Source organism: Elephantulus edwardii, unplaced genomic scaffold (genome assembly GCF_000299155.1).
Source record: "Elephantulus edwardii isolate Elephantulus edwardi_28Jun2011 unplaced genomic scaffold, EleEdw1.0 scaffold00024, whole genome shotgun sequence".
NCBI classification, from domain to species: Eukaryota; Metazoa; Chordata; class Mammalia; order Macroscelidea; family Macroscelididae; genus Elephantulus; species Elephantulus edwardii.
In genome coordinates this window covers 2,141,299-2,163,502 of record NW_006399774.1, presented here as the reverse complement: position 1 = coordinate 2,163,502, position 22,204 = coordinate 2,141,299, and the positions used below count along the sequence as shown (strand labels likewise).

The window sequence follows — 22,204 nt, the reverse complement described above, 5'->3', positions numbered from 1 at the left end:
GTATATATTGAATATACCATGGACTGCTAGGAGAACTGGTTCCTCCTAGATAGGGTGAAATCAGACTGTTCCTTAGAAGCAGGGATTCTGAAGCTTCGTCTGACATACTTTGGGCATACTGCAAAGAGTGATCGGTCCTTGGAGAAGGACATCACGTTTGAGAGGGTAGAGGGACAGCGCAAGAGAGGAAGACCCTCAATGAGATTGACTCGATGATTGGGGTAATGAGGGTAGGTATGTCAGAGACAATAAGATTGGCTCAGGATAGAGCAGGTCTCAGAGCTGTTGTACATAGGGTCATTATGAGCTGCAAGTGACTCAATGGCACATAACAACAACAACAAATCCTAATGAGATAGATTGACACAGTGACTGCAACAATTGGCTCAAATGTGCCAAAGATAATAATAGGGCAGCATTCAGATCTATTGTTCATAGTTAAAGGCACATAACACAACAATAACATCCTAATAAAGGGAGCCCTAGTGGCCTAGTGGTAAGGAGTTGTGCTGCTAGTCCAAGATAAACACTTTTTTTAAAATAGGTTTGGGTTTTGTTATATTAGTTCATTTACAAAATTCAAATACATTATTTTCCTGACCAGATTCTTCCAATTTTCCTCACACCCCCACATCCATCAAATTGTACAACTCCATTACTAATCCCTGCCCCAGGAACATTCTCATCCCTCTGCTTCCACCCTCCCTTGCACCTTAATCCGAATACTCACTCCACAACAATGATATAATACAATATTTATCCTTGCAAGACAGTTACCTCACTCAGCATAATGCTCTCCAGTCCCTCCCAAGTTAGGTAAGAATTTACAAAATCATTGTTCCTGCATGCTGCATAGTATTCCATTGTGTGAATGTACCAATGATTTCTGAATCCATTCAATTGTGGTTGGACATCTGGGCTGTTTCCATGTTCTTGTGATAGTGAACAACACTGCTATGAACTTTGGTGTACAAGACTCCATTTGTGTCTCAGTTCTCATTTATTCAGAGTACATTCCAAGCAGTGGAATAGCTGGGTCATATGGAATTCCTATGTTCAGCCTTTTGAGGAAGTATCAAACTGCCATCCAGAATGGTTGTACCATTTTATAGTTACACCAAAAATGTATAAGTGTTCTTATGTTGCCACATCTTTTTCAAAACTTATTACTTGTTACCCTGTTAAACTTTTCCACGGTTACTGGAGGGAGATGATGCCTCATTGTGGTTTTTATTTTTATCTCGCTTATTGTGAGTGATTTTGAGAATTTCTTCATGTGTCTACTTGCCATTCGAATATCTTCCTCTGTGAAGATTCTTCCCATCAGAGACAAATTGAGATCAAGCTTAGAAGCCCTAGTCCACAAGATAAGAAGTCCACATACAGCCAGAAATGCACACTATGAAGAGGATAAAAGTGATGAACGGGACCGTCTAAAGATTAAATCCCTGTGTGCATCAAAAACTTTTTCCAATAGGACAAAAAAGAAAACCTAGCAACTGGAAACAAACATTTGGTAATACCATCTCAGGCAAGATCTCATAACAAAAGTTTACAGAATATTTCTAGCCTTCACAAGAAAAAGACTGATCACCCAATTAAAAATGGGCAAAAGACATACATCTTTAATCCTTCAGTTATTCCACGGGAGAAAGATGGGAAATCTCCTTCCTTGGGATTTACAGCCTCTGATAACCTCTGCTGGAGGGTCCACTTTGAGTTGGTTCTGACTTGAGGGTGCCTAACAACAAAAATAATAACATCCTAATAAACCTAAATGCTTAGACTAATAATAATAATAATAAAAAGAATGTTTCTGTTCAGGTGATGGAAAATTCTGTGACAGCTAATGGTGATGGTTGTGCGACACAATGTCACTGATAACACTAAAATGGACACATGGGAAATGATGAATTGGCAAATGTTATACTCTACTTCATGTTGTTGTTGTTGCTGTTGTTGTTAGGTGCCATCCAGTCAAGTACTACTCAAAGCAACCCTATGAACAAAAGATCTGAAACTAGTCCTGTCCTGTGCCATCCTCACACTTCCTGAAACACAAAAGCGCATTGCAACAGTCACCTTGTCAATCCACCTGGTTGAGGGCCTTCCTCTCCTTCGCTGACCCTCCCCAACCTTCCCAACATCATGTCCTTCTTCAAAGAACAGCTCCTCCTAGCAATTTGACTAAAGTATGTGAGGTGAAGCCTCATCATTCTTGCCTCCAAAGAGCACTCTGGCTGCACATCTCCAAGACATATCTATTTATTCTCTTGGCCGTCCGTGGAATCAGATTGACTACTCTTGTGGAAGAGATCATTGGAGAAGCTCAACATCAGCAGTCAAAACTAGGCCAAGGGCAGACCGTGGGTCACATCATCAATTACTCATATACAAGTTCAAATTGAGGCCAAAGAAAATGAAAATACGTCCACAGGAACCAAGATATTATCTTGAATCAATTCCATCGGAATTTCATGATCATCATAAGAATAGGTTTGAGGCACTGAACACCAATGATAAAAGACCGAATGATTTGTGGGATGATATCAAGGATATCATCCATGAAGAAAACAAAAGGTCATTACAAAAACAGAAGAGAAAGAAAACAATATGGAGAGACTTTAAAGATTGCAATGAAATGTCTTAAAGCCAAATATAAAGAAAAACATGTAGAAGTAAAAGAGCTGAACAGATGGTTTCAAAGAACAACTCAGAAGGATGAAACAAAGTATTATAATGGAACAGGCAGAGAGGTGGAATTGAAGAATATAAAAAGAAGAATTTTATCTGCATTTCTCAAGCTGAAAGAAATGAAAAACAAATTTAGGCCTCGTGTCACAATGTTGAAAGATGCTATGGGCAATGTATTGAATTATCCAGAAAGCATCAAAAGAAGATAGAGGGAATGCACAGAGTCAATGTACTAGAAAAAATTGACACTGAAAAATTTCAGGAAGTACCATATGAATCAGAGCCAATGGTAATGAAAGAGGAAGTAGAAGCAACACTGAGGCATTGGCAAAGAATAAGGCCACAGGAATAGATGGGATACCAATTGACTTGTTTCAATTAACAGATGCAGCCTTAAATGCAATCCCCGGTCTATGCCAGGAAATTTGGAACTCATGCAATATTATTCAAAATGGGTGGCCCTGGAGGACATTATGCTGAGTGAAGTATCTCAGTCACAAAAGGACAAATACTGCATGGTGCCACTGTTGTTAAGCAGGACTGACCTCGGGGTTGGGGGGAGACTGAGAAAGATGGGATAAATTATGTATACTGCATTGAAACAGATGAGAGAGAAAACTATTTAAAAGGGATATGTGATTAGGTATTATTGTCATGACAGGGGTCCAGAATGAAGTGGACCTGGGGGAAGGGACTGTATAACAATGAAAGAATTTTTCTTTTACTTTTCAAAAAGAAGAGTGAACTGGGGATGGGATGGGCAGGAAGAAAAGTGTAACAGTGAATGACTGGAAATCCAAAGTCTCTGTAAACTTCCATTAAAATTAGTAATTAAAAAAACAAAATAATAATAATAACACATGTCCTCTTGTAAATTCAACATCCCCAGTGTCTGGTGGTCTACCTCTCGAGGTGGTGATTCACCCCTCCACTGTCCTCTCCACATCTCCTGAGTGTCCTGCTGGTACCTCACAGTCAACTCCAGCTCCCCAACACCACCAGCTTTCCCCCTACAACCTCAGCTAACTTTCCACTCCTACCCCTTCACGACCCAGCATGCTAGAGCAGCCTGTGTAATGATGTGGGCCATTGGCCTTTCTCGCTAGATCCTTGTCTGAGACTAGGTCTTTCCTCTAACCACAACTGCCTGCTTCCTTTTTTCAAAATGTTATTTATTGACATTTATTATTTACTAAGATTTGTCTGATTCAAGTCACAGTCTTTTCAATCACTTGCTTTGCATCTCAGAGCTGGACGATAAATAAGGATGATAGAAGAATGGATGCCTATAGTTATGGTGTCAGAGAAGAGTACTGAATATCCCACAGACTGCCGAAAGAACAAACAGATATGTCCTGGGGAAAGTGCGGCCCGAGTGCTTCTTGGTGGCTAAGATGGTGAAGCTTTGTCTCTCATACTTTGGGCTTGTTGTTAGGACAGACTAGTCCTTAGAAAGCGACATCATGCCAGGAAAGGTAGAGGGTCAGTAAAGGAGAAAGAGACCTTCAATGGGATAGACTGACACAGTGACTGCAGCAATGGGCTCGAGGGTGTCAGAGATGGTGACGACGGCACTGGGTCGGACAGTGTTCAGATTTGTTGTTCACTGGGTCACTAAGAGTCACACCTAATTCAATGGCCCCTAACAACAACAAGGGTATTTTGGAAACCCCACTGTCAGGTTGGATTTTTTTCTTTTACTTTTACATTATTTTTTTGCAGAAAAGTTGTACAACAGGCCCAGTGAACTCAAGTCTCTGGTTCAGTTAGAATCACTCCTGATGACTATTTTGCCACATTTGACTTACTCTTTCTCTGTGAGAGTATATGATCATTTTTATTGTTGAGTCCATGTGAGTTATTTGAAGATATCACACCCATTTATACGTGTTTCTTAAGAACAAGGACATTATTTTCATACAATTATAAAAATCAAGAATTTTCCCCTTGAGACTATCTATCTATCTATACACACACACACGCACATATATACACACATACATACATACATATGTGTATATATATATAACCAGTTATCTGAATAATGTTCCTTTAAAGCATAAATGTATAAATGCATAGTATGTGGGTTTTCTCCACAGTGTCTTTCATGAGCTTAATGTGGAATAATTTCTCAAGCTTCCTCTTCTCCATAAGCTGCCCCACTAGCCTAAAGGTGGCACTTCTCTGGCAGTTAGAATCCACCAGATGCTCCACTAGAGAAAGACGACAAACTCCTCCGCTATGAGTTGGTTCTAACACATCGGCAGTGAATGAGTAAGTGATACAGGAAGAAGCCAGAATGCAGTCCCTGCCTGACTTGACGTTCCAAGAGGAAGCCAACATGAACTCCTTCCTAAGGAAGCACCACCTCATTCCCACCGTCGGGCCTCTAGATATTGTTACTCCATCTAAGAACCTTTTCCCAGGACCATTTAGGAATCAGCACCAATAGTCTCTCTCTGGGGAGCGATTCCTATCCAACCTGTACACCCCTCAAATGCACACGGGAGCCCCTAACTCCTACACACCTATCGACTTGTAGCCTTTTGTCTTGCTTTCCTTGCCAACCATTTGTTGCTGTTGTTTTGTGCTGTCGAGTTGCCTACAACTCATGTACCCTATGTACAACAGCCCTGTACCCAGCTCTGTCCTGTGCCAATCTTATTGTCTCTGACACACCTACCTCCATTACCCCAAACACTGAAACGATCCATCTCGTGGAGGGTCTTCCTCTCCTGCTTTGTCCCTCCTCTCTCCCAAGCATGACATCCCTCTCCAAGGACTGGTCCCTCCTTGCAACATGTCCAAAGTATGTCACAAGAAGCTTAAGAATCCTTGCCTCCAAGGAGCAGTCCAGCTTCACCCTCTCCAGGACAAACCTGTTTGTTCTCCCAGAAGTCCATGGTATATTTAACCCTCTTCTCCAGCACCACAGCACAAAGGCATCAACTCTCCTTCTATCATCCTTAGTTATTGTCCAGCTCTCTGATGCATAGTATCAGGCACACCTTAGTCTACAGACTGACATCGCTGCTCTTCAGTACTTTGGAGAGGTCTCTGACGGCAGACTTTCCCAATGCAGTATGTCTTTTAATTTCCTGGCTGCTGGTACCAAGAGTGTTGACTATGGAGTCAAGCAAACTAAAACTGTTTACAATCTCAATCTCTTCATCATCCATCACAATGCTGCCAATTGGCCCAGTGGTGAAATCTTTGTTTTCTTTTTATTGAGCTTCAATCCATATTGAAGGTTGCAGTCCTTGGCCTTCTGCACATCAGGTCCTTCTCAGTTTCAGCAGGGTTGTGTCATCTGCATAATGCAGACTGTTGATGAGACTTCCTCCAATCCTGTTGCCACATTTCTCCTCATAGAGCCTAGCCTCCCAGATAATCTGTTCTGCGTAAAGATTTAAAAGGTTTAGAGATAAGATACATCCCTGGTGTACACCCTTCCCAATTTTGAACCATGCAGTGTCCTCTTGCTCTGTTCTGAGGACCACCTCCTGGTCTAAGTATAGGTTTCACATAGCACTATTAAGTGTTCTGGGATTCCCATTCTTCTCAGAGCTAGCCACTGTTTGTTGTGGTCCACACAGTCAAATGTCTTTGCATAGTCAATGAAACACAGATAGACCTTCTTCTGGTACTCTCTGCTTTCAGCCAAGATCCATTTAATATCAGCTATAATATCCCTAGTACCAGGATCCCTTCTAAACCCCGCCTGCACTTATGGCAGTTCTCTGTTGCAATGGATTTTGGATAATCTTCAGCAGAATCTTGCTTGCATATGATATTAATTATATTGTTCAATAATTTCCACAATCTCCCAGATCGCCTTTCTTTTGGAATGGGAATAAACCATTTACCACTCTCTGAAATTACCTTGTTCACCTATTTGGTTTGCTTTTTTATTTCTCCAGTAAAAAAATGTGACTTTCATGAGAACAGAAGTTTCTTCAGAATGATACTACTTCAGAATGACCCCCATTTACTAGTTCCTGAAAGGGAGAATCTCTAAATCTAAAGGTGCCTGGCAGGGTGCCAGAGCCTCAACAAATGTTGGGTAAATCGATGATGAAAACAATGCATGATTCACAGGAAGACCCACTGCGGTTCACATTTCCTCCTCAGTTCTCATTTTTGCTTATTTCAAACATTCATAAGATTTCAACATCAAGACTTCCTTTTGGATATCCTCCACCACTATCCGTTACATTTATCCTGAAAAAGGATTAGGGGAATATGATAAGTATAGTCAGGACCTAAATTGTTCCTTTTACGCTGAGATTGTGATACTGAGAAATACATTTAATATGTTAAAAAAAGGTATTTCTGCACACTTCCATTTCTCCTATGAACAATATTTAAATACGTTATTCATGTGGTATCTAAACATGCTGATATATAAGCTACCATCAACAGCTAAGCTTGTATCAGTAAGAAAAAGAACATGGTGTTGCTGTCCGTCCACCTTAGCAATGGCTTTGAACTTGTCTGGCTTACATCAAAGCCACCAAAATGTCACTTTCAAAGGGGAAAAGATTGGAAATGAACAAAGGAGGGGGAAGAAACCTTGGATAAAGAATATAACATAAATAATCCCTGGTGCAGCAAATGTAACTCTTTATAATAAGTAATTGTTTTTAAAATTGTCCTTGAACATGAAAATAGTAAGTCTTTCATTCATTTACCTCAAGTACAAATCAAGGAGCACCCACCATTGTTTGCAGTCACTTTACATTATATTTGGTAGCACCAAGAAAATAAAGACACATGCTTTTTTAAATGTTCAAAGAAAAGTTTGGTCTCTGTTTGATGTTCAAATACTGGGTTTTCCCCCTTGTCTCTCTTCTTTGAGTGCTTTATTTCCTGTCCCATTCTAAAGCCAGGTGAGCCCATTGCTGTTTGTTCCAGCTCCTAACAATCCTATAGGGCAGAACAGAACTTTCCAAGCAGCGAATCTTTACAGAAGCAGATCCTTCATCTCTCTCCTTCCCAGTGCTGGTGAGTTTGAACCACTGACCTTCTGGTTAGCATCCAAGAGTTTAGCTAATGCACTACCATGCACAATGTTCCTTGGTCAAACACCCAGAGCAACTAAATGTTAAACTACAGTTAAAATTGACAATGTTTCGTGTGTAAATTAATAAACTGATGCCTTTTATAAACTTTTTATATTTTAAATCCTTTTACACTTATATAAATGTGGCAAAAAATAGAAGCATTTCTGTACACCTTTAACACAGGCTTCCCTGATGCTACCAATTTACAAACTCAAGGTACATTTATCAATACTGGAAAACTAACATAGGAGCTCTGGTAGCCTAGTGGTAAAAAGATGAACTGTAATTCCAAAGGCATGTGGTTCCAATCCACCAGCTGCTCCACAGGAGAAGAATGGACAATCTCCTCCCATGTGATGTACAGCCTCTGAAAACCTACTGGAGGGTCAGCTACGGGTCAGTTCCAGCTTAACTGTACATAACAACAACAGCAATATTGTTAAGACTGGAGATCTTACTCAAAGTTTACCTGGTTTTCCACTAACATCCTTGTCCGTCCAGACTCTAAGATAGCATTTATTTGTCATGTCTCCCTGGTCTCCCTAAATTACATTTTGACACTTTGGAAGATCAATAGATATACTATATATAGATCAACTATTATATATTATCAATATATATGTCAATTATTTTGTAAAGTGCTCTTCAAGATGGGTTTATCTGTTTAATATTCTGTTATAACTAGATTAACTTGTTGTTGTTGTTGTCTGTGCCATCAAGTCACCTGTGACTCATAGCGACCCTATGCACAACAGCTCTGAACCCTGCTCTATCCTGAGCCAATCTTACTGTCTCTGAGACACCCACCCCCATCACCCCAGCCACTGAGTCAATCCATCTCATCTATGGTCTTCCTCTCTTGCACTGTCCCTCCTCCTCCCGAACATAATATCCCTTTCTAACGACTGGTCTCTCCTTGCAACATGCCCAAAGTATGTCAGATGGAGCTTCAGAATCTTTGCCTCCAAGGAGCCGCTTGGTTTCACCCTCTCCAGGAGGAACCTGTTTGTTCTCCTAGCAGTGCATTCAATACTTTTCTCTAGCACCATAGCTCAAAGGCATCACTTCTCCTTCTATCATCCCTACTCATTGTCCAGCTTTCTGATATATAGTACCTAACTGTGAAGATCATGGCCTGGATCAGGCACACCTTAGTCTCCAGACTGACATTGTTGTTTTTCAGTACTCTGGAGAAGTCCCTGACAGCAGATTTCCCCAATACAATTCATCTTTTGATTTCCTGGATGCTGGTACCAGAGTGTTTGTCTGTGGAGCCAGGCAAGCTAAAGCTGTTAACAATCTCAATTTCTTCACCATCTATCATGATGCTGCCAATCAGCCCAGTGGTGAGAATCTTTGTTTTCTTGATGTTGAGTGTCAATCCACATTTAAGGCTGCAGTCCTTGTCCTTTTTAACTTGAAACAAAGGGAAAATCTTAATTGTTTATCTAGTTCAACCCAAACAAATAGAGTATATTTTCTAGAATTTGGGCTAATTGATTTATAGACTGAAAGCTACTTTCCCCATTGGAAATGGAGTAAGAGACTCTGTTAAAATTTACATCTACATACCAAATATTTGGAAGCAGGAGTGGCATCCACTTTCTAAATAACATGCCTCTGGAAATGCTATGAACTTTGATAAATACTGATGGTTGTAGAGGGGCTTCAGGCCTTTTGTTCATAAGGTCACTATGAGTCACGCTCGACTTGAAGGCAATCTACAACAACAGCAATATACCAAATATTTTCTATATTTTCTAATTCTTCATAATCACTTAATCAATTTTCCATTTTTAACCCTTTTGATATCTCCTTTAGGCATCCTGGTGGGATAGTGTTTAAGCACACAGGCGCAAACAAAAAAAATCCATTTTTTTAATTCCACAAATAACATCCATTTTAGAATACTACACAGCACTCAGGAACAATGCTTTTGAAAAATACTATGTACGTTAAGAGAGATTGGAGAGCATTATGTTGAGTAAACTAACTCAGTCTCATAAGGACATAAGTAGTAAAACATGTAGGTGAATCCAGGAGGGAAAGGAGTGGAAGCAGAGCGGAGAGGATAGGTAAGGGCAAAAACCGTAGGGTTGCACAGTTTGGTGGGTGAAGGGAGGGGTAAAGGAAAGAGGAAAGATCTGGCAGGGAGCTGAAGAGACAAGATAATTGTGGGTGTAGTCCAATGGTGGTTTATACTGTAAAGCATGAAACACAATGTGAATGAAGAATAGTGTGAAACACAATGTATACAAACTTTGTATGCAAGCCAATATAAAATATTTTTTAATTGCCAAAAAAACCCCACATCCATTTTAAAAACTTTTTTTGAGTGAAGATACACAGATCATCTTGGTTTTTCATTCATTCATCATTGTTTTATAGCATTTGTTATGATTAATTAGTATAATTAATTCATTACAATGTCTAAGCAACTCCTTATTGTATAATGCATATCCCTTCTCCCAATTGTTTATTAATTTTTCCTCCTCTCTCTTCCTTTTCATGCCTGTTAACCCTCGAAAACTAAGTCGATCTGTGCGTAAATCACTTCTCCTATAGATGTGTGTGTGTGTGTGTGTGTGTGTGTGTGTGTGTGTGTGTGTGTGTGTGTTGGCTTTGTTGTGTACCATAGAGTTAGAACTGACCCATAGCTGATCTTTCGGTGGGTTTTCAGAGGCAGTAAATCATGTGGAAGGACAAAGCCCATCTTTCTCCTGAGGAGCAGCTTGTGGATTTGAACCACCTTCCTTTGTGTTGGTTGCACAAGCCCTTGTCCACTAGGCCACCAGAGCTCCGTTTTATATATCATAAATTATACACATGTATTTCATCATTTTATTTGATGCATATGTATTTAGAATTGCTATACTTTCCTGACAAATGGAAATTTTTATCATTACATAATGTTTCTCTACCTCTATTAATACGTTATTGCCTTAAAAATATTATGCATAGGTGAGCTCTGGTGGCCTAGTGACAAGAAGCTGCACTGCAATCCCAGAGGTGAGCAGTTTGAGTCCACCAGATGCTCTGCTGGAGAAAGGGGGACAATCTCCTCCTGTACCAGTCAGATCCGATTTGACAGTACGCACATACAAAATAATAAAGTAAAAATTTTTAAAAAAATATATTATGCATAATATCAACACATCAGCTTCCCTCTGGCTATTAGCCTAGCATATCTAATTTCAATCTTCTATCCATTTTTTATTTTTTTTTTCCTGTAATTATATTTTATTAATTTCCATAAACATTTACAGAGATTTTGGGCTTCCACTCATTCATTGTTGCACTATTCTCTCTACCCTCCTCCCAGTTTGTTCTTGTCCAAATGCCACAGTGCTTGTCAAAGCCAGTTCTGATTAATCTTCTTTGTCAGTGTATCCTTTGCCATTCCCTATCACTCCTCCCTGAGAGAGACTTCACCCTGAGTCATAAGGAAAAGGGGACGGCGTATTCTCTTAGCTACTTCCTGCTGAAAAGGGACGCTGTGGGTTTCAGGGTGAAGATCTTCTCTCACTACTCTAAAGGGCCCCTTTGGCAGTAGGAAACACATAGACTATTATGGAGATTGATTTTGGAATTCAGATGCACTCTTATTGATTGTGCTTGGCTGTACATGTACATATCCTTCAAGATGTATCATGGGGGTATTGCAACCTAGAAGACACAAATTTGACTAACAAGTTATAAGTACATGAGTCCAAAAATTATGGAAAAGTAAAAGAAAAGATTCTTTCATTGTTTTACAAACCCTCCCCCAGGTCCCCTCCACCATGCAGCCCTCGCTCTAGTCTCCTGTGATGACAGAAATACCCAGTTACATCTCTCTTTTAGACGGTTCTCTCCCTCCTCTGCTTCAGTGCAGTATACATTATTGAACCCATCTTACTCAGTGTCTCCCTAACCCCAAGGACGGTCCCATTCTACAACAGTCTATCCATTTTTTAAACGTGTTGCTCATAAATAGCAAACACTAGATTTTTTTTTTAAATCTGCTCTGATCATTTTTGTCTTTTAAATGAGCATTTAGTCCTTTTATATTTATTATCATTGATAACATATTTGTTTCTTTCCGCCATCACTGTGTGGGGTTTTATCTATTTTATTTTATATATTCGTTTGCATACAAAATTCATATACATTGTGCTTCATTCATGTACATTCTGTTTCAACATTCCTTCATTCACACAGTGTTTTATAAAATTAATCACCATTAATCTCTGTCCACTATCACCTCATCTTTTGGTGGTTTTTTTTTTCCTTTTAAAATTATCTCTATTTTTCTGAGATTTGCTTTTATAATATGTATTATATATTACGTATTATACATCATATATATATACACATACACACATACATATATATATTGGTCCCAGAGAACTGAACCCAAAAGGGTGCATTCCACTCCTGGCCTTTCTTTCCTGGTGATGTCAGAGTCTCCTAGCTCTGCTCACTTTTCTCCCCTTCTATCTCTAATGAGAAAAAGGTGTCATCAGCCACAATCAGAAAGACTTCTTCCCATCAGGACTTTGTCACATTCCACTTTAATTCTCTCACAGCTATTTGGTCTATCAGATTGGGGGGGGGGGGGCGGAATGGGTGTCATTACAGAACTCCCAATTTCGTCATTACAAATGAGTATTTTTAGGGAGACCATTCAATTGATGACAGGAAATTGGGTGTTTTTATCTTTCTATCTAGAACAGGAATCCTTCTGTCTTAAATTCCTATGAAGATGTTGGGTTAGAATCAGATCCTCTTTAAAACCTTATTTCGTATTTGTCCTTATGAGATTGAGTTAGTCCGCACAGCATAAAGCTTTCTAAACTCTCCCATGTTATATGGGTTTGTTGGTTGGTGTGTTTTTTTAATTTGTGTATGTTAGCTTTATTTTTTAATTTTTTAGATTATGTTTATTTTATATTGGTTTGCATACAAAATTCATATACTTTGTGCTTTGTTCGTATGCACTGTTCTTCATGCATTCTTCTATTCACATAGTATTTCATAGTATCATTCCCACATATCGTGCTTTATAAAATGAATCATCACTGATCCATGCCCATCATCACCCCACCTTTTCAGGTCCCTACCGGGTCTTCCCTAATTTCTTCAACTCTTCACTCTGCCCACATAACACTGTGACCTCAAGATGTGCCCCCCACACACACTTCATCTTTTGGACTTTTGTACACATTTCACTAGTTATCCTTCTATTTTTACAATAATTGTCTTATGTAGAATTAGCCACATGATACTTGAGTTTATTCATGCAACATAATGCTCTCCATCTATTCTCCTGTTATCTGGCATTTTTCAAAATCATTGCTCCTGAGTGCTGCATAGTATTCCATTGTGTAAATGTACCACAGTTTCTCAATCGTTCATTTGTAGATGGATATTACGGCTGTTTTCATTTTCTGGCTGTTGTGAGTAACACTGCTATGCAGTCAAATGTTCTACCACTGAGCTATACCCCCAATAACACTGCTAGGAACATGGGTATTATATTAAATTGTTTCTCCCTAGTGCTGCAATGAGGGGGTGGGAACCATTGGGATAACAGATTTAGGTGGGTGGGTGAGGGATGTGAAGGAATTAGGAGAGAACTAATAGGGATCTGAAAAGACAGGTAATAGATCCATGGTGATTAATTTTATAAGGCACCATAAATGAGAACGATCATATGCTACATTATGTGAATGATGGAATGTGTGAAACACAATGTACATGAATTATCCACAATGTATATGAATTTGGTATGCAAGCCAATATAAAATTTATTATTCATTTACAAAGAAGAAAAAAAGCCTTTATTTTAAAAATGAAATACAGCAAACCAAGAGGAAGGAAATGGTTCTTAGAAAGATGGCCAGAAGAGAGGAAGTGGAAAATCGACTTTACTTCTTTGTAACTACTCAGGACAATCTCCAAGGCCTTCCTTATGAGGAACTAGAGTTGTTGATACTACGTTGCTATTTACATTTTCACTTCCTAACAACCACATCAACAGCTAGTCATTAACCTCTGAGTTGCACAGAAGAAAATTGACCAGTTTCCAGTGACTGGCATACTGGAGTCCTAACTTTGGCTCAGGGGTGTGAAAATACCAACAGGAAAGTCATGGCACACAACTATCAGTCTAGAGCCTGCTTTTCAAGATCTGATAGCGATCCAAGACTTCTCCACAAAGCCACTGCTGCCACATCTTGTGCACTGATGTTGTTACTGTTGCTGTTAGGTGCTATGGAGCTGTCTCTGATTCATAGGAACCCTGCATACAATGGATGGATACCATGCCCGCTCCTGTGCCATTCTCACAACCCGCTGACCTACCGTGGTCACTGTATCAGTCCTGCTCACCGGGAGTTATCTTCTCTGTCACTGAGCCTCTGCGTTTCCCTGCATGATGTTCTTCTCCCAGAACTGAAGTGGCTCCTGTATTGCGCTGATACTGAAAGCCTGGCCACTGGTGTTTCAAATACCCGTAGGGTTATCTGCGGTGGGCAGATTTTAGTGGTGGCAAGGATAGTGAAACTCTGTCTCACGTACTTTGAGCATGTTGCCAAGAGGAGCCAGTCCTTGGCGGACATCGTGCTTGGAAAGGTGGACCACCAACACGAGAAAGGAAGACCCTCGACAAGACAGAATACCACCATGATTACAGCAATGGGGTTGGTGTGTCTGAGATGGGAGGTTGGCTCAGGCTAGAGCAAGGTTCAGATCCACTGTTCATAGAGTCTTTGTGAGTGGAACATAACAAGAACAACAAATCAGGCTAAGACAGACTAGGAAGCAAGCCTGGCTATCTACATCTGAATAAATGGATCCTCAAAACCCAATAAACAGCAGCAGGAAATACCTGACCCATAATTTTATTGCTGTGACACTACTACTTTATAATTCAGTAACATATCCCAGCTTCCCTAGTTTCTTGATTTCAAATGCAATGAGAAGTTACAGTGTTCTCAAAGTTTTCTGTGTAAATGTCCTCAAAGCGCACCTTCTGTCCTCCACTCCTGAGCTACTGCACTTCTATTCACATAATTCTGCTCTGCGTACTCATGACCGTCTTCGAGACTAGTAAACCTCATACACAGATCGCGAACAGGCAGTGCCACTGGATGTCACCCAGCGACAATATGACTTGACAGCATCTAACAGCAACAGTATGGTTTCATTGTTGTTGTTAGGTGACACCAAGTTGTGATAGTTAGATTATTGAAAAATGTCCAACATTAAATTTGATAATGAATGATGCTGACGTCATCTACTTGTGTGTCAGTTTCTTTTTAACTACGATTGCTTTGAGCACACGTAATGTGTCCAGAACATCTCTTCTCTGCAGGACTGGTGCACAGACAGCCTCATTAAGCTTATCATTGAGGTGATAACCGAGGTACTACAAGAAGCCCTTGTATTATCAGTGATTGTGTTCACAGTGGGCCGTCATGGTGCTAATGCAGAGATAAAATATAAAGAATAAAACTAACATTATCATTTATTCTGTCCAACAGTCTAATGGGTGTGTCTCACGTATTCACTGTTTAATCTCAAACCATCCTGTGTTGTTTCATATTACCCTTATGTGAAAAAGCTCTTGTATTATATTGTTGTTATTGTTCTTATGTGCCTTCAGTTGCCTGCGACTCATAGTGACCCTATGTACATCAGCCCTATACCCTGCTCTATCCTGTGGCAATCTTATTATCTCCAATACACCTACCCCAATTACCCCAGTCACTGAATCAATCCATCTCATAGACGGTCTTCCTCTCCTGTGCTGTCCCTCCACCCTCCCAAACATGACGACCCTCTGCAAGGACTGGTCCCGCCTTGCAACATGTCCGAAGTATGTCAGACAAAGCTTCAGAATCCTTGCCTCCAAGGAGCAGCCTGGCTTCACCCTCAGGATGAAATTGTTCTCTAAGCAGTCCATGGTATATTCAATGCTCTTCTCCAGCACCACAGCTCAAAGGCATCCATTCTCCTTCTATCATGCCTAGTCACTGTCTAGCTTTCCAATGCATAGCAAGTAATTGCAAAGACCATGGTCTGGATCAGGCGCACCTTAGTCTCCAGACTGACATGGTTGCTCTTCAGTACTTTGGAGAGGTCCCGGACAGCATATTGTCCCTATACAATTCGTCTTTTTATTTCCTGGCTGTTGGTACCAGGAGTATTGATTGTGGAGCCAAGCAAACTAAAGCTGTTAACAATCTTGATCTTCTCATCACCTATCATGATGTTGCCAATCAGCCCAGTGGTGAGAATCTTTGTTTTCTTGACATTGAGCCTCAATCCATATTGAAGGCTGCAGTCCTTGACCTTCTGCAGCAAGCGCTTCAGGTCCTCCTCAGTTTCAGCACTAAGTACTACGGTCTCCCTGATTCAGATAGAGACATTTATGTTCAGAGACATTAAGCAATCTTTTGCCCATGTGTCAGTGTGGTAATTAGTGCCAGGATTAGTTGACTCCTGTTCCAATTCCAAGGTTAATGCCTTCACTCCCCACACTGTTTTACCTCTTCGAAAGGTTTTACATTATTATTGCGCTGTAGTTTACTCTTTGACTGTCAAGTTGGAACCGACTCCTATTGGATCCTCCAGTGGCCTTTCAGGAGGCTGTAAATCACACGGGAGAAGAGGGCTCATCCTTTTCCCGCTGAGCCACTGATGCATTTGAACCTCCAGAGAGTCTCCGCCTTTGGGTTACCAGGACAACTGAGGTAGTGTGGTCAGGTGTATCAGAGATGGTGAGGTTTGCGCAGGAGACGACAATGCTCAGAGTCATTGTTCATAGGGTCACTATGAGTCGTAGGCAAAGGGAGAGCACATAAAACACAACTATGTGATCTGATGTTGTCAGCCAATGAGTCACAAGGGGATTAGAACTCAAAACTCATTGATACTGAGTAAGAATCAACTCATAACTGGCCCTTCATGAGTTTTCAGAGGCTGTAAATCACCTAGGAGGGGGCTGCCCATCTTTTTCTCATGGAGACGCTGATGGATTTGAACCATGTGCCTTTGGTTTGGCAGCAAAACTCCTTTTCCACTAGACAGCTGCCCCTCCCCAGAGCTCCCTGAGGATTAAAGTGGGCGCAATAACCAACCTTAGTCAGGTCACAGTGCTGACGGGATGTGCAGGGAGTGTCCCCGGGGTGTGGTCTGGATCACCTTTTGTGTTAAATGTCGTCCTGTCAACTGTGACTCCTAACAACACAATGGACAACAGCTGAAAGCCTTGCCCATTCCGGCCCTGTCCTCACAGTCTCTGTTCTTCTCCAGCCCGCAGTTGCTGTCACTGTGCCAATCCCACTCACTGAGCGCCTTTCTCTCCTTCACTGACCCTCTACTTTTCTGTCCTTTTCCAAGGCCTGGTCCCTACAGACATGCTCAAGGTACGTGAGACAAAGTTGCTCCAAGGGGCAGGCAATCTGACAAGCCTTTGTCTAAGACAGATTTTCTTGTTCCTTCGGTTTGTTGTTACTGTTGTTGTGTACCGTCACCTTGGAACTCTAAGGACTGCAGAGCCCTTTCCTTCCTCTCCCAGAAGTAATGACCTGATCACAGGAAGCAGCAGCTGGGCCTTGCTCTCTGTCAAGGATGTGTAACTGTTCTACCCTCCTTCCCCAGAAACAGTTATCTGAGACCCCAGCCCACTTTCCGATCTTGTAGAAATCATCTGTGAGCATCCCCTTCCCCAAGTTCCTTGTTAGAGAATATACCTCCCCACCACCACCACCACCACCTCTTAGTGGGGACTGGTTTTCCGCTTGAGAGCCGGCCTGCCAGTTTCTCCTCAATAAACTGTCTTTCTTGGCCGGAACTGGGTTCTATCCTTCCTCGATGACCTTACAGGAACCAATCCGGGCTGACCCTCCAGTGGATTTTCACAGAGAAGTAAATCATGCAGGAGGAGATCGCCCATCTTTCTTTCAAGACACAGACTGTGGATTTGAACCATGTGCCTCTGGGATTACAGAGCACTGAGGCACCAGTGGTAAAGAAGGCAATTCAAAGGTATCAGTTATCTTGTGTGACAAGAGATGTAAGAAGATAAATGGGTGGTGGCCTCTTTACCACCGAAAAAGGAGATCAGAGGAGGGGAATGTCCTTCGGACCTAGGATCCTGCACTGGGGAACTTCTAGAACAAGGAAAAACAGAGAGAGCGAGCCTACTCCCTTGATCCCATGCCCTAAATTTGGACTTCTAGTTTCGTAAGCTGTGGGAGAATGATTTCTGTTTCTTTAACCTATCCACCTGTGGCCTCTCTATAGGAGCAGCACAGGTAACAAAGGCATTAGGTAACACTGTGTTCCCAAAAACCTCCATCTGAATCAGTAAGATTACTCAATAAAATCACTTATTTACTCCTAGAGGGGAGAAAGTGGGCAGATCTTTATAGAGGACATATTTGGCAAATAGCATCCTTGAGACCTTGTCAGTAATGGCTCAAACTGACATCACGTGCTCCTCATGCAACATTTACAAGTTGTTAATTTGCTGTTGCTGCCAGGTGCCATCGAGTCAAGTACAACTCAGAGCGAACCTATGGACAACAGCTCTGAACGCTGCCCTACCCTGCGCTGATGTCCTCACCATCCCCACCACATATGAGCCCACTCACCCTGTCGATCCATCTCACTGAGGTCTTCCTCCCTCCCTCGAGCTAACCCTCCACCTGTCCATGGATGCCCTTCTCCAAAGACTGGTTCCTCCCTGACAACAGGCCCAAAGTATCTACATGGAGTTCCATCATAATCATCCTTTATCTTTGACAAAAAACAACTTAAACCAGGCCTGAGGGCCGCAGATTAAAATCACCCGCCTTGGGCTTGGTAGCATACCTTTCTGTCCAGTAGGCCAACCAAGCTCTATGTTGTCGCTGTTATTGTTGTTAAGTGCCATCGAGTCGTAGACGACTCATAGCAACCCTATGAACGAAAGGCCTGAACACTGTTTATAGAGTTTCCAGAGGCAAGCCATTTCAGAAGCAGATGCCACTCCTGCTTCCAAGCTTGTTTTAGTCAGGGAGCTCCACTAAACACTGTCCACCATGCATGACCATTATCACATTTGCCACATTGGTGTCACAGTAGTTAGGTGTTGTTATTGTTCTTGTTGTTGCTTTTGTTTTTGCTGTTGTTGTTTGAGTCCACCAGTTGCTCCGTGAAAGCCCCCTGGAGGGTCAGCTGTGGGTCTGTTCTGACCCGAAGGTTCTCAACATGAACAGCAGCAGAAGCATGTCAGAGTCCAGTCCGTGTTTTCAGGATAATAATATCAATAATAACTCCTTGGGGAATACATGATCAGGCTGAGTGTGCCTCAATACTCAGGTTAGCAGCTAAAGCTAAACAGAACAGTATTCTTCCATCTCTAGCAACTGCCCCCAACATACACTGGGGGGGGGGGGGCTTAGACCACGGTGAACGAGTGAAGACTGTGTTATTGTTATGTGTGATTAGGAGCCTGGGGGCATAGGGAGTTAAGCCTTGAATGGCTAACCAAAGGTCAGCTGAGTGAACTGCAAGTAGCTGGGCGCTGCAGGAGAAGATGAAACTACACTCAGGTGATGATTTGCAACCTTGAAGGAGGGTGGAGCTGGTCTGCTCCGCCCTACAGGGTCGCCTGGGGTCAGGACCCACCCCACAGCAGTGGATGGGCCGGCAGTGAGCGCCTGTGTTTATCTCTGGTGCTTGTAAGACCTGTGAGTCTCCAGGGCCTGAGTCACCTCTGGGAATAGAGGAGAAACTGTTTCCAAAGGAAAAGACGCTGCTAACGGTTCAGGAGTGACTAGCAAGCGGTGAGAGGCAAAAGGAGAGGTGTTGCCAATCAGGTTTTTGAAGACAGTATTTTGAAATTTAAATACAGCTTTTAAAAAGGAGGAGGTATCCGGATCTGGGGGAGTAGGGAGTAGGGACAGAGTGGGGCGGGACCTGTAGACCCACTCCCCTTTCTCAGGACCTTGCCTGGCCGCATTCCTGACCTTCCCCGCGACCTCTCACCCCAAGGCTCCGCCCAACTCATCTCTGCTCAAGAGAAGTTTGCAAACTCGCTCCTCTTCTCCGAAGGAACGCCCCTCTTTCCTACACCAGCCGGCACACTCTCTTTTACTACAAGCATCAAGGAGCATTCTCTCCTCCGGGGCACCCCCTTTCCTGTGTTAAGGGGCACTCTCCCATCTGGGGTGTCCCTCTTCCCACGTTAGGGGATGCTTTCCCCTCTTGCGGCGCCCCCTTTTCCTGCTTTAGAGGAAACTCTCCCCTCTGAGGGGCCTCTCTTCCCGAGCTAGGGGGCACGCTCCTCTCCTGGGCACCCCTCTTTCTGCGTCAGGGGACAAGCTTTTCTGCAGGGTCACCCTCTTTCTGAGTTAAGGATCACTCTTCCCTTCCAGGCGTCCGTTTCTGAGTTAGGGGGGTTCCCTCCACTGGTGGGGCGCCCCTCTTCCCATGGTAGGAGGTGAAGTCACCCTACTCAGCACCAGTAGTACCTCAGGCTCCGAAGGAGATGAGGCGCCAAGGACAATGGTGTCGCTGGTCTGGTCCCGCAGCCTGGAGCCCGAGGAGCTGCTGTCGCTGCAACTCATGGTGGCCCAGCCTGTCCAGGCGGCCCTGAGCTGAGCACTGGGAGCCAAGGACGCAGGGGAACAGTTGCCTGGGGCAACGTGTCAACACCCAGGAGCCCGCAAGAGGTGGGGAGGCAGGCAAGGAGCCAGAGGCTTCCAGGTGGGACTGCCCAGGCTCCCAATACCAGGTCAGCGAGTGACCAAGGCTAGCAGTGATGCTGGGCAGGAAGTGTGGGTGCAGAACAAGCCTTTATCCAGCACCCACCGCGTGCCATCGCTCCAGCAAGCTCAGGGCAGCCCAGTTGGTGTCCAGAAGCATCCTGCATTCACACTTCCGCAGTGCTGCCTGTTACAAGCTTGAAACTCTGGGCGGTGGTGGTGTTATCAGGTGCCATTGAGTCAAATTCGACTCATAGTGAACAGACCTGAACCCTGTTCTATCCTGTGTCATCCTCCACATCCCTGACACGCCCAAGCCCATTGCTGCAGTGACTGTGCAAATCCACCCAGTTGAAGGTCATCCTCTCTTTCACCACCTTTCCAAGCATAATGTCCTTCTCCAAGGAATAGCTTCTCCTAGCAACATGCCCAAAGTATGCTACAAAGCTTAGCCACCTTTGCCTCCAAGGACACCTTCTCCAAGATCCAGCTGTTTGTTCGTTTGGCAGTCTATGGATATCCAGTATTTTCTTCCAAAAGCAGTTCTTCTGTCATCCTTATTCATCGTCCAGCTCTCAGCAGCAAAGCAAGTGACTGAAAAGACCGTGGGCTGAATCAGGTGCACCTTAGTGCTCTATCATCTGTCGTTGCTCCTCAGTGATTTGGAGAGGTCCCTGACTACAGCCTTTTCCAGCATCGTACATTTCCTGATCTCCTGACTGCTGGTACCAAGTGTACTGACTGTGGGTCCAAATAAGATGAAGTCATTGACAGTTACAATCTATCATGATGTTGCTTTGTAAGTCCAGTGGTGAGAATTTTTGGTTTTGATGTTGAGATGCAATCCATACTGAAGGCTTTGCTCTTCTGCAGCAAAAGCTACAAGACCTTCTCACATTGAGCAAGCAAGGTTGTGTCATCGGCATACTCAAGGTTATTGATGAGTCCTCCAATTGTCACGTTCTTCTTCAAAGAGTCTAGCTTGTCAAAAATTTGCTCACCATACAGACTGAACAGATATGAAGAAAGGAGACACAAGCCTTTCTTAATTTTAAACCCTGTAGTGTTCCCTTGTCCTGTTCATACAATAGCTTCTTAGTCTAGGTATAGATTTTGCGTAAGCACAATTAAGTGTTCTGGGATTCCCATTCTGTGAAGTGTTAGCCATAATTGGTCATGATCCACACAGTCAAATGCTTTTATAGTCAACAAAACATAAATAGACCTTCTTCTGGTATTTCTTTATTTTCCGTCAGGATCGATCTGTCATGACATCTCTGGTACCATGACCTCTTCCGGATCCAGCTTGAACTTCTGGAAGCTCTCTGTGCACTGTTCTATCCATTTTTCAAATGACCTTCAACAGTATTTTGCTTGCATCTGAAACTCTCAGTAATTTCTAAAAAGTGCTGCATTTTCATGTTGTATTGCAGCTCGTCCTGCAGCACTGTCTTCTGTTCACCTTTGAAGTTGTCATTTCATTTTATCTGGATCCACAGTAAACACCCTCAGAAGCCGCAGTTAAGAAATAAACGTCCCATCAACAAACGAATGGCTAGAGAAGCTGTGGTATATTCGCACAATGGAATACTATGCTGCATTAAAAAACAAGGAACGCATGCAATATTACTCAAAATGGTTGACCCTGGAGAACATTATGCTGAGTGAAATGTCCCAGTCACAAAGGGACAAATATTGCATGGTGCC

At 42.6% G+C, this 22,204-nt stretch overlaps 1 protein-coding gene across 1 annotated transcript in view; it reads right to left on the bottom strand.

Moving 5' to 3' along the window:
- The window catches only part of CCDC170 (coiled-coil domain containing 170), a 159,795-nt gene extending 139,436 nt beyond the window's left edge, over positions 1–20,359 (bottom strand). Inside the window, exon 1 of the mRNA XM_006882803.1 lies at positions 20,264–20,359. Within this exon, the coding sequence (XP_006882865.1) occupies positions 20,264–20,359 (96 nt within the window). The remainder of the gene's footprint in view (positions 1–20,263) is intronic.
- Positions 20,360–22,204: the final 1,845 nt, after the last annotated feature.